At 43.2% G+C, this 15,639-nt stretch overlaps 1 protein-coding gene across 1 annotated transcript in view; it reads left to right on the forward strand.

Annotated features, from left to right (window-relative positions):
• Positions 1 to 2,676: 2,676 nt before the first annotated feature.
• The window catches only part of Ube2n (ubiquitin conjugating enzyme E2 N), a 34,333-nt gene continuing 21,370 nt past the window's right edge, over positions 2,677 to 15,639 (forward strand). The window contains exon 1 of the mRNA XM_031348864.1: positions 2,677 to 3,011. Within this exon, the coding sequence (XP_031204724.1) occupies positions 2,982 to 3,011 (30 nt within the window). The 5' untranslated portion in view covers positions 2,677 to 2,981. The remainder of the gene's footprint in view (positions 3,012 to 15,639) is intronic.

A 15,639-nucleotide genomic window follows, 5' to 3' on the forward strand; every position in this document is an offset into this window, starting at 1 on the left:
CTGAGACAGGGTTTCTCTGTGTAGCCCTGGCTGTCCTGGAACTCACTCTATAGACCAGGCTGGCCTTGGAACTCAGAAATCTGCCTGCCTCTGCCTCAGAATGCTGGGATTAAAGGCGTGTGCCACCACTGCCCTGCTCCTTTCTCATCTTTACTAGGTTTTCTGCAAATGAATTTTTCCATGTATTTTCCCTCCCTTCTCATAGCACAGGACTAGTTCACTGGTTATATCATATCCTATATGACTCTAACTCATCATTAAAACAGTGTTTTTCTTTTTTCTTTTCTTTTTTTTTTTTTTTCCTTTTTTGGTTTTTGGAGACAGGGTTTCTCTGTGTAGCCCTGGCTGTCCTGGAACTCACTCTGTAGACCAGGCTGGCCTGGAACTCAGAAATCCACCTGCCTCTGCCTCCCAAGTGCCGGGATTAAAGGCGTGCGCCACCACTGCCTGTGAAAACAATGTTTTTCAACTTGTGGGTTGCAGTGCCTTTGGGGATGGTCAAACGATCCTTTCACAGGAAGACCATTGGAAAACCGCAGATATTTACACAACAACCCAGTAGCAAAATTACAGCTATGAAGTAGCAACAAAAAATAATTTTATGATGGCAGTGCTGTGAGCCATTGTTAGGTAATGTTAGGCTTCAAACCTGGGACAAACGGCTGAGGTGCCTAACATATCAAAGCAGACCTAGCTGCCAGGTTCTCCCAGCATTCCAAAGTCCCTACTTGTTACAGGGCCCTCCTGGCCAGTCAGCATACTCAATATCCTACCTTAAACTCCATCCTGGCAGCTGGGCTGCCCTTCCTTATGTGATCCAAAGGTTTTGGTTATCTGGCCCTTTACTCTGTTCTGGGCTTCCTGGCTGCTGTACTTGGTTCTCCTCTCTCCTGTCTCCTTTCCCCTCCCCCTCCATATAGCCCAACTCAAGTCTAGCCGTGTCCACTCTGGACTCTCCCAGATGTCTGTCCCGCTATGCTCTCCCTTTTATCTGCAATAACCTTCCTCACCCACCATACCTAGGACCAGTCATGTTCCTTTCCTTTTTCTTTTTTTCATTCAGGTAAGGCTTGTGTTTTGACAGACCTGCCTGGGAAAGGAGCTGTCCTATCTTGCTATAACCTTGGAAAATGTTAAGCCTATCTAAACAGCAGTCTCGTAAACAGCTACGGAGATATGGCTCTGCCGTAAATGGTACTTGTTGCTCTGGTAGAGGATCCACAAGGTGACTTACAACCGTCCTTAGCTCCAATTCCAGCAGGGCTGACTCCTGAAGGCACCAGCCACAGGTTAGTGTTATCAACTTGATAGGATCTAGAAACACCTCTGGGCATGCCTGTGGGGATTGTCTTGATTTAACTGATGGATACCCATCTTAATTGTACTTAAACTGTACAAAAGAAAGGGGAGCACTAGCAAGTAAGGGTCATTGCTCACTGTTCCTGATTATGGATACGATGTGACCAGCTTTCTTAAATTCTTGCTGCTGTGATTGTCTCCCCATCACGGACGATAACCTGCAACTTTGAGCTGAAATTATCCCTTTTCCTCTAAGTTGCTTTTGGGGGACATTTTATCACAGCAACACGAAATGAAAACACCCAGTGATCCTTGTGAGACACATCTTGCTTTTAGGGCCCTCATCCTATGAGTAATCCAACTCCTTTGGGGATTACTGAGTTGTCCATCCCCTTGAGAAGGCTAGGCTGACTCCATGACAGGCTTTAAATTGGCAATTCAAGAGATGAGGCCTAAATCTCTAAAAACTGGGCAAGTCCAGGCCTCAGAGGCCGCCTTGCTGCCTGGCCTGAGGTCAGCAGCAGTTTCCAGACTTTCTCAGCAATAGTTTCCAGACTACCCCTCCTGCCCACCCACCCCCACCCACTAATGTGCTTTAAATCTGGACTGTGAGCTCACTTCCAGGTCTCCATCTTGGAATGAGAAGTCCAGAATGCTGGGCTTCTACAGAATAGAGGACTCTTTGCGTTTACATTCTATTTTGGGTCTGGGGTATCATTGTTCAGCGAATCATGGATCTTTACACTCTAATCGGATCACTCTTCTAGTTAGCAAGTAAATCTCGATTGCCAGGCTCAGCCCTAAGTGGTGGCACAAACCCATCTATACTCAGGGAGCAGAGGCAGGAGAATCACGAGTTCCAAGCCAGCTCAACGCATACAGAACAGAGAGCACCAGGCCAGGCTTGGTTATATGGGGAGCCCTTTCCCAGGAAATCCAACAACCACAAAGAATAAAATTCCTGCTGGATCCAGGCGTTTAGAGGCCGCGCCTTTTGCCTCCTCCCTTGTTACAAACCCTCTCTTGGGGAGCGCCAGAGAGGTTCCCCCTCTTTTATGTGAAATTTAAACGTTTTGAATTTCTTGTGGTGGGCGGTGGTCTTGGCAACTAGCGAGATTCCCAGTTAGAAGCTTTGGCACAGACTTCCGGTCTGCTGGCCGCTTAGCAGGAGCGCGCGATCCGCCCGGTCCGCAGGGAACCGCTGCAGCGCCAGCCCGCCACGCGCAATGCGGGCGCGTTGAATGAACAAACAGAACGAATGAATGAATGGGCTGCGTCGGGGGGCCGGGTCTTTGTTACGTCGCCCACCAACGCAGGCGTGGTCGCACGCTCACCGCTCGTGGACGCCGACGCCTAGTCGTGCAGATTCTGCCGCGGGCGAAAAAGCTCGGCACCGCCTCGCGCCGCCTCCCCCAAAGTCCCTGCCCCGCCGCGGAGCGTCACTTCCGCCACCCCCGGCTGGGGTTGGGGCGGGGAGCGCGGGGGAGGGGGCCGCCAGGTCGGAGGGAAGGCCGTGCGAAGCCCGCGTCCTAGCAGGGACTACATTTCCCGAGGGGCCTCCGCGGAGGCAGCGACGGCGGGCGCGGCGACGTTCCCCGGAAGTGGAGCCCGGGACTTCCACTCGTGCGTGAGGCGAGCGGAGCCGGAGACAAGAGCAGAGGCCGAACTCGGGATCTGACAAGATGGCCGGGCTGCCCCGCAGGATCATCAAGGTAACCGCCCAGGCGGGCTTCGGGCCTCCGGCTCTGCTCTCCTCCCTCCAGCGCGCCGGGCTGCGCGACCATCTGTTTCCTTCGGCAGCCTCCGAGAGGCCCGAGGCATCGCGGAGAAGGGTCTGGCCTCGGCGGCGAGGAAGTCGGGCGCTGAGGAGGGGGCGCCGGGGAGACTTCCGGCCGCCTGTGAACGCCGGACAACCCGGACTCCCGGGCGGTGGGGCCGAGGCCGGGGAGGCTTGGCGGCTGCCCGGTAGAGGGCGGGGCTGCGGGCTTCGGGTCTGGCGCGGGACCGGTGCGGGCCTCGGCAGGTTCTGTTCATCCGCGGGCAGGCGGGCGGGAATCGCGGCGTGGCCTGGACTCTGGGCGCGGGTTGTGGCCCGGGCCGGCCGCTCTGCCCCGGAGCTCCCTTCTCTCCCTCGGCAGGAGCGCGGGGCTGCGGCAGTCCCGGGTGCGGAATGAATGGACCGACACCGAGAGCCGGGCGGGGCCGCGGGCCGGGAGTGGCGGCTTCTGGAGGGCCGCGGTTTCTGCGGCCGACCGCACATGTTCGTCTGTCCTGGCTGCCTGCACCTCGCGACGTCGGGGTCTTGCCGCCCGGTTGCCCTGGCTTCCGCGTTCGCTTCCTCGTGTTACTGCTGGTTATCACTGCGAAGTGATTTTACTCCGGTTGGCAAACTCTTTGGAGACTGCTTTCTGTTCTGAGGCACGGGCCTCAGTTTCGGGAATGATCTGTGAAATAGTTTGCTTCTCTGCTTTTGTGCGCCTTATTTGAGCGGCCCTGAGGCTCTTTAGGGATACTGTATTTTGATATGTACATGTGGAACCACGGAAAAAAAACCTCGTTATCTTGATTTCCTAAAGTCTTTACATAACAAACACCATTAAGTCTTCGTAGATGTTATAACCCAAGAAAACTAAATTTTAAAAAATTTTGGCATCTGCTTTTTTTTTATGTCGGAAATGGGTTTAAAAAATCTGCACTGTTAAGTGCCAGTTAATATGCCAGTTAAGTGCCCAATTTGAAGCTTGCTGTAATCCAGTGAACGTATATTTATAGCATTGTTCCACTCTTCCAAAGTTTCAGGGGAGATTTGTACTGAGTAAATGGAGGGCCTCTTTGAAGGGTGTGAGACACAGTAGTTCTTCAGGCAGTCACAAGTGTCTGTGGGGCCGCGGTGTCATTGACAGAAAGGTGCTTGAATTAGAAAAGCCCTTTTATAGAATAAAAATTCTTAGGAAGGAAGAATAAAATTTCCTCGAGCACTGGAATCTATTTTGGGGGGTGGGGTGGGGTGGGGCAGGTTCGAGACAGGGTTTCTCTGTGTAGTGCTGGCTGTCCTGGAACTCACTCTGTAGACCAGGCTGGCCTGGAACTCAGAAATCCACCTGCCTCTGCCTCCCAAGTGCTGGGATTAAAGGCGTGCGCCACCACTGACCAGCTAGAGCACTAGAATCTTAACACAAATGTTTATTGCTATGTTAAGATTTTCAGAATCTTTCCAAGTAGGTTTTCATGCATTGGAAGATTCTCCATCCCCAATGTAGTTTAGTTCTGCTACATACACATAGCCACTAGTGATCATGTTAACCAAGATTCCATTTGAAAAACCAGTGCTTCCCACCACAGACAGTCGTCAAGTGTTTGTTTATTGTTACTTTGGTTATGGACTAAACATAGCAGAGATTGATAATGAATACAGTTCTCGAAAATACTCAGTAAACTGAACAGTTGATCTAGTTTTTCAGTTTTGCTTGACTCTGGAGATTGATATTCTGCAGTAATATGAAGGCCTTGGTTGAGAAAAATAAAGTCTGTGGAATATATTGATTATAAGCTTACGGAAATGGTTTAAAGCAGAAAATTCAAGTGCTCTTCAATTCATTTGGCACCCAATGCTTAAGTATACATTTCCTTTTGCTTATTTAAAATAGATAGGCTAAGCAGTGGTGGCACACACCTTTAATCCCAGCACTTGGGAGGCAAAGGCAGGTGGATTTCTGAGTTCGAGGCCAGTCTGGTCTACAGAGTGAGTTCCAGGACAACCAGGGCTACACAGAGAAACCCTGTCTTGAAAAACAGAAAAAAACAAACAAAAAAACAATGAAATAAGATAGTGGTAAACTCATGCTGTAATATATAATCTTCACTTTATAGTACTTTATTATAGTAATTTAATATTAATTGACTTTAGTACTTTTAGCTTTAAGGGACCAATTTTTTTCAAATCACTAGGGCAGATTAAGAGATTGGGGTTTTTTTTGTTATCCATTGTATTCTTAGTAAAAAAAATTTTTTTCTAGTTTTGGGGATTGAGTTGAAAATTGGTAAGAGCTTTTATATGTGCTATGCAACTGAGCAACACCTCAAGCAGAAAACATATTTACATTAAAATTTACTTTTAAAAGTAACTGGGGCTGGAGATGTAGTTTAAGGTAGAGTGCTTGCCTAGCATGCCTGAAGCCTTACTGAGTCCCATCCTCAACACTGCACATAAACCAGCCGTGGTGTTGTCTTCTATATGTATGTTTGTGTGTATTGTTTTTTGAGACTGTTTCTCCGTAGTCCTGGCAGTGGTGTAGCTCACTCTGTAGACCTAGCTGGCCTGGAACTCAGAAACTACCTGTCGTTGCCTCACTGGGATTAAAGGTTTATCTCACCATCCCTGTCTCAGTCATATAGTCCCAGTGTGATAGAGGCAGAAGGATTTATTATTTAATCATGCAAAGCTGTTTAGGGGCTTGAGGCCAGCATGGGAATGGGAGACCTTGTTTCAAACAGACTACCACTATACAGAGGGTCTATGTGACTAGAACAGTGGGTAGGGGTAGCTGAGGCCACAGAGACATACTCTCTTCTATTGAGTATTTTATTTCTTGGTAGCCTTTGGATTTCAAAGGATAAACTTTACTATTGATTATATTAATATTGCATATTTTTTAAAAATGAGACAAGACCTCACTATGTAACTCAGTTGGCCTCAAACCCTGATCTCTCTGCATCTGCCTCTGAGTTTTGGGATTAAAGGTGTATTCCACCATACCTAGCAGTATTTTTTAGCTTGCAAATCCTAAGTAGTTTGAGTTAGATGGTTTAGTTTGGGCGGTTATTAAAATGGTGCTTTCTATCTCATGATCCTGGTCTGTTGCATTAGCCTATTTGTGAGCAGTTATAGGTAGTGTTATATTTTAAAGATATAGATCATGTTACTATATTGCTAAAAACTATAGTGGTTATCCATAATAAAATCTACAACATTTTTGACAACCCCTACTCCATCCACCCCAAAGCCCTACACATTTGGAATCAGCTCATCTCTTATAGTTGATTGAAGTTATTTTCCTATAGTTACAGTGTTGACTTTGCTCTCCTTTGGACAATGAATGGTTAAGCTTATTCCAGTCATGGGGATTCACTGGTATTTTGTTGTATTGCTCGATTTGCTATTGTATTGTGTTCTTTTCTCACAAGGCCTTCTAGAGGCCTTCCTTAATTTTAATTGTCTTGTTTCTGTGTCCCCATAATCTTCTCCTTTTGTATAGCACTTAACACTGATTAAGGCTGTAATATGGCTTTGGGTGATCTTAGAATCACTCATTAAGGCTAAGAGAATCTTTGGTACATATACGATAGACAAATATTAATTGAGATGAGATTTATTTGGAAGAAGTTTTACAGGAGCTGTGATTTTATATTATAATTTGGCATTGTTGCTGTGTTTAGTAGTATTCATTTGAACCAGCACTGTGAATTTTTTTTTTCTTCTTTCTTTGGACACAGGGTTTTATGTAAACCAGGCTGACATCAAACTTCATTTGTAGCTGAGAACAACTTTGATCTTCCTGCCTTCAAGTGTGCCATTGTACCTAGCTTTATATGGTGCTAAGTATTGAACCCAGGGCTTTCATTACTAGGCAAGGATTCTGCCAACTTCTCTGTCTCTAGCCGTAAAACACACTTCTTGTTTTCCTCCTTTAAGTTCATCAAACAACAACACAGACTAAAACCAAAGTGATCAAAGTCTCTAAAGGGGACATAGAGAAGATAAAGGTCACACATGTGCCCATCAGCATTCCAGTTCTCTACTATAGACCACCAGTGTTTTATTGTGAGTCCTTTTAGAAAGACCACAGGACTTGTTCATGTGTGCTCTGCTTCTTCCCCTACTCATGCAAATACTTGCTATCCTCTCCAACCACCTGGTCAACAGTCAACAGTTTACCTTCAAGATGATTCACTTATTATAGCGCTGCCTTGTAGGGTTTTAACTAATTGTTTTATTGATAGCTTTTAAATTGTGCAGATTGTATTATCCAATACTAATATTGTTGATAGTTTTGTTTATATGGCATTTTGTGTGTGTGTGTGTGTGTGTGTGTGTGTGAGAGAGAGAGAGAGAGAGAGAGAGAGAGAGAGAGAGAGAGAGAGACAGACAGACAGACAGACAGACAGACAGACAGATAGACTGACAGGTTTTTTTTTTTTAGCTATTACCTTCACCCCCATCCCTTGCTGCTCTTTTATAAGTTCTTGCTAAGTACCCTAGACTGGCTTCAAACTAAGACCTTGCTTCTGTCTCCTGAATGCTGGAATTACAGGGTATGACCCACCACATTTGACATTGGAATTTTTCTTAGTTTAAAGCTAACAAAGGGGACTGGAGAGATGGCTCAATGGTTAAGAGCACCGACTGCTCTTCCAAAAATCCTGAGTTCAAATCCCAGCAACCACATGGTGACTCATAACCATCTGTAATGAGATCTGACTCCCTCTTCTGGAGTGTCTCTGAAGACAGCTACAGTGTACTTACATATAATAAATAAATCTTTAAAAAAAAAAAAAAAGCTAACGAAGGCTACTCAACAGTAGTCCTAAAATGAGAGCTTTCTTTTACCCCTTTTTATCATAAAGAAGAACTGGTTTGGGAACAAGTTTTTTTTGTTTTTGGTTTTTTGAGACAGGGTTTCTCTGTGTAGCCCTGGCTGTCCTGGAACTCACTCTGTAGACCAGGCTGGCCTGGAACTCAGAAATCCACCTGTCTCTGCCTCCCAAATGCTGGGGTTAAAGGTGTGCGCCACCACCCCCTGGCGATATGATACTTATTTTTAGCAGGGTGTGATGGTGCATGTCTTTGTACCCAGTACTCAGGAGGTAAAGGCTTTGGGATCTCTTTGAGTTTGAGGCCACCCTGGTTTATAGAGCAAGTTCCAGGAGAGACAAGGCTATACAGAGAACCCCCGTCTTAAAACACACACACACACCCTTTTTTTTAACATTTTACTTTTTTTTAAAGGTTTATTTATTTATTACATGTAAGTACCCTATAGCTGTCTTCAGACACACCAGAAGAGGGCATCAGATCTCATTACCGATGGTTGTGAGCCACCATGTGGTTACTGGGATTTGAACTCAGGACCTTCAGAAGAGCAGTCAGCACTCTTAACTGCTGAGCCATCTCTCCAGCCCCCGTTCCTCCTACCCCCCTATTTTAAAGCATGCACTTGCTTGATTGCTGTGGACATGTGGGCTGCGGTATACTTAAGGAGTTCAGAGAGCTGTTTTGTGGAGTTGGTTCTCTTTCCACATGAGTTTTAGGGTAGAGCTAAGGTTGCCAGGTTAATGTTTACTCACCCAGCTATCTCCTATTTGATTGTTTTGAGACTAGGGTGGTCTTGTACTTGACAGCTTGTGTTAGCTTCCAGTGTGATGGGATCACAGGCATACCAACACACCTAAATTGATATTTTCTTATGTTTTTAAAGTTAGTCATGGACAATAAAATAGTCTGATAAAATAGTAGCTGACTTACTCAAGGAGTTAGTTGACTTGATTAAAATCTAGCAAGCTAAGTGGGTGAGATGTAGCTCACCCAATAGAATGTTTGTCTAGAATGTAAAAGCCCTGAGTTTGGTGGCCCGTGGGCTATCGTTTGAGTACTTGGGAAGAAGATGCAGGAAAATCTGGAACTTCAAGTTTATCCTTTTCTATTGAGTTCCATCAAGCCTGGAATACATTTTAAAACCAAACAAACAGCCAAGCTACTGGTGGAGCTTAGACAGACATCCTTTTTACCAATTTTCTTTTCCTATATGGTGCAGGTTTCTGCTTCTATCCCTTTTTCCCTTATTTATCTTGTGTTTCTTTTTGAGTCAGGGCCTTGCTGTGCAAGATGGGTTCTTGCTTGTGTTCCTCCTGTTTCAGGCTCCTAAATGCTGAGATTATGGAAGTATGTCCTGCTCAGCCACATTCTTAATTCTTTTCTACTCTGCAACTACGTAGTTTAGGATTACTCTGCACATTTTAAGCATGAGCTCCTGCTAAGCTATAGTCAGCCCCTAAAGTACTTTGAAACATTGACTTCAGCATCTAATTGCTCATACATCTTGTTTTTAAAATGAAAATTGGCTGTTCATATTTGCAAGGTCTTTAATTTTCAGTACTGTCATTTGTCTCTCTGGTTAATTTTGGACAAATCAATTTGTATTTTCAAAGTATTTAGAGATTTAGGGATTATAGCTAAGAAAACAAGCACGTCACTAATCTAGTAAGACTCTTAAGGACGCATATCATTCTTCCATACAGATTTGTCTGCCTTTCTGTCCTCTACGCAAAAGCTGCGTTATGCAGAGGGAATAGTCAGTATGAAGTGTGCAATAAAGGGAAGAGAAGCCGGCCAGTGGTGGCGCACGCCTTTAATCACAGCACTTGGGAGGCAGAGGCAGGCGGATTTCTGAGTTCGAGGCCAGCCTGGTCTACAGAGTGAGTTCCAGGATAGCCAGGGCTATACAGAGAAACCCTGTCTTGAAAAGCCAAAAAAAGGGGGGGGGGGGAGAAAGTAGTGAAATATTTGTAAGTCCAGTAACTGTGATGTTAACACCTTAAAAGTTTTAGGGTTGTTGAAAATCATTACTGTTTAGTTGCTGTGTTCAGAGAGTTGGTATTAAGAACTGTTGACTAGCCAGAAATTGTGGCATGTCACTGCAATCTTCTCTCAGGAGGCTGAAGTAGGAGGATAGTGAGTTTGAGTGCTATTTGGACTGCAGAAGGGGTATATGAGAAGGTGGCTCAAAAAAGAAAAGACTTTAGCTGGGTGGTATTGGTACATGCCTTTAATCCCCAGTTCTCATGAGGCAGAGGTAGGAATATCTCTTGTGTTCTGAGGCCAGTCTGGTCTACAGATACAGCCAGGGCTACACAGAGAAGTCCCATCTCAAAAACAAAACAAACATAAACTCTTGATAAAATCTACTTAAAGGATGAGAAAGGATTTTTTGGTTTTAAAAGTATTTTATTTGTATGAGTAGTTTGCCTACACGTATGTCTCTTTACCAAGTACGTGCCTGGTGTTCAGAGAAGCTGGAAAAGGGCATCACATGCTCTGGAACTGGGGTTAAGCACCGTTGTGAGCTGTTGTGTGGGTGCTGGGAATTGTATCCAGGTCCTCTGAAAGAGTAGCTAGTACTTTTAACTACTGAAATATGTCTCCAGCCGAAGAAAGGATTTGGCTCACAGTTCATGAGTAAGGTCCGTCCTGGTGAGGAAGTTCTAAAGGCAGTTTGAGGCAGCTGGTCAAGTTGTATCTGCATAGGAAGCTGAGAACAGTGAATGTCCACGTTCAGTTAACATCCTCCTTTTATATACAGACAACCCAGAAACCAAGCTCAGGGAAGGAATGGTGTTGCCCTTCTTTATGATAGGTCTTCCCACTTTAATTAAACAAATCAAGGTAATACCTTATGGGTGTGTCCATGTTCTAACTTTATCCAGATAACCCCTCATAGGTATACATAGAGGTTTGTCTTCTAGATGATACCAGATACTGTCATAGTGGTCATTCATATCTAATTGTCATGCTCAGGCTGTCCTGGAACTTAGTATGTAACTGACCTTGGACTCTGCCACCCTCTAGTCTAGGCCTCTTAAATAATGGTATATTATAGGCATACAAGGCACCATGCCAAGCTTTTTGGCAATGATTGTTTTTTTTTTAATATTTATTTATTTTGTATACTGCTGCTGTATTCAGACACACCAGAAGAGAGCGTCAGATCTCATTACAGATGGTTGTGAGCCACTATGTGGTTGCTGGGAATTGAACTCAGGACCTCTGGAAGAGCAGCCAGTACTCTTAACCACTGAGCCATCTCTCCAGCCCTGGCAATGATTCTTTAAATGAGGTTGGTCATACAGGTTTTCTTTTTTTCTCTCTATAATAATATCTTACAGTGAGCTAGATACTGTTCTAAGCATGTTGCATGCATTAATTCCAGCATTAAGTCCTGTTAATGTATCATCCCCCTCTTATAGGTCAACCATCCTGTGAAGGGACACAGTGATTTGTGAAGCAATGATTTGAACCTAAGTGGTTTGGTTCCCTGGGCTAAGAACTACACATAGCAGTGCATGCATTCTTATGTCTTGTGGACCAATGGATTGAAAATGTGTCCCGACTTGCAGGATCTAGGTGCTTTATTAGAGAGAGAGGGAGAGTGTTTTGCCTGCATTGTCTGTATGTGTACCACATTTGTTCCTGGTGTCTGGAGGCCAGAGGAAGATGCTAGATTCCCTTGGACTAGAGTTAAAGACAGTTACAAGTTGTTGTGTAGGTACTGGGAACCAAACCTGGGTCTTCTTCAAGAACAACAGGTGCTGGTAATTGCTGAGCACCAGGCTTTGTTTTCTTGTTTTATATCAGAACTCTTTACTGTTTAACCACAGGCTTTTGCCTAATGTAGTATTGAAGATGGTTGTAGGTTTGGTCAAGTTCCCTGAATTTAGAGAAGTTTGTGGTGCTGTAGGTAAGAATGGACTAGAAAGTGGTTACCACTACCACACACCTAGGTATTTCCTGTATAGGGTAAGGGTTGTCTCCCACCCTTACCCTATGAGGTCTTGCTGTGTGGCCAGCATTCTTAAGCAAGCAGTCCCTGCCCCAGCACTCCTGAGTGCTAGAATGTGATATTGTGTGATACCATGCTTAGCTGTTTTTACTAGGAAGAGACATGAGATATTCAAGGTGTCATCACATCATAATGAAGCCGTGTGAACGTTAGCTTTAAACAAAACTAAAAAAGTAGATTCTGACTTTTTTTTTTGCACCCATTGTGTTTTTCCAAGTGAGAGATTTGTACCTGACTTGTATTTGTATTTGTACCTGACTCCTGTTTGGAGAGAATAAGAAAACCTACCTTCCTCATACAGCTTTCTTTTGCCTGCAAGTACAAATTTTGGCATTGGTATAAGGAAAAAAATATTTATTTACTTTTGCAGTTGGAAACTGGTTTACATTGGTTAAAAAAACATTTTTAAACCTTAGCTGTAAAAACTATACTTATTAATCAACCCCTTTCCCAATAAAGACTGTCTCTGTTTTTTGTTTGTTGGTTGGTTTGTTTTTGTTTTTAAAATGTTGAAATTGCAGCTAGTACCCTAGCCCCTGCTGAATTATATGTCACCATCCCATTCACCCCTTTTATTTTTTAATTTTTGAGACAAGGTCTGAAGTAAAATTGCCCGGGCTACCCTTGAATTTGAGCCTTCAGCATCCAGCCAAATTGCTCCACCAGATCCAGCTGGTTTTTTGTTATTTTGATTTTAAGATTGGATCTCATGTATTCCAGACTAGCCTAGAACTTACTGTGGAGGATGATGTTACATTTCTGACTTTCCTGCCTCTTGCCTTTAATTTTCAAATTAAAATCCAATTCAGATTTTAATTTTAAAAGTTCTTTCCTTTTAGAAGTTTATTTGTCTCAATACATTACTAAAAATCCAGTTATTGTACCAAGTATTAAATACTAAAAGTAGTAATAGAAAGTTTTTCTCCCCCTTTTTTTTTCTAGTCCAGTCTCTAGTGTGTAGGTAAAATGTTGCCTTCTCACTGAATATTGAAGAAAAAACTAATTTATTCATTTGTTTAATTTTAAGGTATAATTTATATAATAAAATTCAGCACTTTCAAAATTTGAAATTTAGTGATTTTTTTAAAATATATTCAGAGCCATGTTACCAACACCACCAATTCCAAAAGAAATAAATTTTTTTGTTGTTGTTGTTTTTTTGTTTTTCGAGACAGGGTTTCTCTGTGTAGCCCTGGCTATCCTGGAACTCACTCTGTAGACCAGGCTGGCCTCAAACTCAGAAATCCGCCTGCCTCTGCTTCTCAAGTGCTGGGATTAAAGACGTGCGCCACCACCGCCCGGCTAAGAAACGTTTTTCATAACCTGTGAAAGAAGCCTCTACAAACATGTGTTGCTGTAGGACTGGGCATCTTTGTTGCTTTGGGTTTTTTGTTTTGTTTTTTTCGAGACAGGGTTTTTCTGTATAGCTCTGGCTGTCCTGGAACTCACTCTGTGAGTGTGATGTGTATGCATGTAGTCTCAGCACTAAGGAATTAGAAGCAGAGGACCAGAAGTTCAAAGTAATCCTTAACTTTGTAGTGAGTTACAGGCTTATGACCGCCTGAACAGAACATAGAACAAACTGCGTTTTAGGCTTACCATTTCATTATTTTTGTCTCCACTTACAAGTCTTTTACATTTCATCCAACTTTGTTTAACACAGAAAGATTTATGTTTTCTGGCCTGCTCTCTGAAGTGTGTATGAGCACTGCTAGTGATTCTTTTATTAGCTTCACTCTTATCTACTTAGTGGTCTGAGAGCCATTCCTCTTCCTCCAGATTGGTTTGTGTGTGTGTGTGGTGGGGTGGAGTGGGGAGTTTTTGTCCTTCAGGATTTATTTCTAAAACAGTAATCTGTTTTACACTGAAATGTCTAAAAAATGATCTTGAGGGGTCTAGGGGTCTCTTGTGGGTAGAATTGGGTTCCAACTCCATCTGCTACGTGAAAGCTGGTGAGATGGTTCAGTGAGCAAAAATGCTTGCTGCCAAGCCTGACAATCTGAGTTCACTTCTGGGACCACCATTGTAAAGAGAGAACAGACTTGTGCAAGTTGTCTTCTGACCTCCACATCCATGTGCATACACATACAGAAAATAAATGAGTCTCCCCTTTCATCTTACTTCATTGACATTTCCTTTCTGTGCTTCTTTCCCTATGCAATTTCTATGTTTATTGATCACAATGATGCATTTTCCTGCTCCTGAGTTAATTCATGCCTAGGTGTCTAATGAGAAATGATGATTAACTTGGTTCTCTCAATATTGGATAAATTCCAAATTAGATGTATGTTGGGTGATACTTAATAGGAAAAGAGTCTTCAAACAAGTTTTCTGTTTCCCTTGACCGTTTCTTTATGCTTAGAGTTTAGCAGTTTAGGAGGATGGCTGAGAGGTGGTGGTTTCATAGCTGACAGTGATTTTTCCAGTATAGACGTTTTTAAAGGCAGGAAAGTGGCTGACGTGGCCCTACCTATAGATAGGAATAAGACAGTCTTGTGATGTTTTAGTACTTGACTTGGCTTCAGTCAAGATGTAGATTTGTAGGCTATTGGTTAAGCTTAGAAGGACTGCATACTCTAGTATAATTTTAAGTAATCGTTTCATATGAGATAGAAATAAATCTAATGTGATCCATAGTCTACCATTGTAGATGTTTTTGTCTACATTTCTGTAAGATGTTTTTATGGTTCTGAGGGTTAAATAGTTTATGTGAAGATACAAATTCGTTTCAAGGATTAATCCCCATACGAGCCTCTTTGCGTGCACATTCTTGCTAAATCTATCTAGCTTTCTTGTATTGTTTTACTTCTTGTTTTTATTTTATTTATTTAGTTTTGAGACAAGATCTCACTATGTAGCCATGGCTGCCTTGGAACTCGAAGAGATCCTTTTGTCTCTGTATCCTGAGTGCTAGGATTAAAGGTATAAACAACCATGCCCAACCTCATCTAAGCTTTTTAAAAAAGTTTTTTGTTTTTGTTTTTTTTGTTTTTGTTTTTGTTTTTGAGACAGGGTTTCTCTGTATAGTCCTGACTATCCTGGAACTCACTCTGTAGACCAGGCTGGCCTTGAACTCAGAAATCCGCCTGCTTCTGCCTCTCAAATGCTGGGATAAAAAATGTTTTTTATTAGCCTTAAATATGTGTCAAGTGTATATGAGAATGTGCACCTTAATGCAGCTGCCTGTGGAGCCCAGAGGTGTTGGATCCCCTTGAAGCAGGAACAGCCACCAGCCCCTTCCAATGAATCGAACAATTGAACAATTTGTTGCCTGAAATCCCAGAGCTTTAAGGTTTGGCTGTTTCTCAAGTAATTTAGCTAGGATCTTGGGGATTCTTGTTGTGGTTTTTAGGGTACATGCTGTTAATATAGGCATTTTGTTCAGTCCTTTCAACAGTTTCAACAGAGGAATCCACTTCAAACATTTTGCAAGTCTAGTGTTTGTACTGAAGATTTAAGGAGTTGAGGTCAACATACAGTGCAGGAACTGACCATAAGCCACCCACTGACTCTTGGTGTGCTTTCTTCCTGCTCTTCTCTTGGGCTGCTCCATTGCTCAAGTCTGAACAGGATACTTGTTCAAACAATGGGGGTGGCTATGTCCCCAGATTAAACATGTCCTCTTAATCAAATTAAGACTCATTTCCTTTTTCAGTAAGCTCAGCATGTATATAATCTCTTTAAATATAATTTATAATGTGTAAGGCTTTTTGTTTTGTTTTTTTTT

Source organism: Mastomys coucha, unplaced genomic scaffold, assembly GCF_008632895.1.
Source record: "Mastomys coucha isolate ucsf_1 unplaced genomic scaffold, UCSF_Mcou_1 pScaffold4, whole genome shotgun sequence".
In the NCBI taxonomy this organism is placed as follows: Eukaryota; Metazoa; Chordata; class Mammalia; order Rodentia; family Muridae; genus Mastomys; species Mastomys coucha.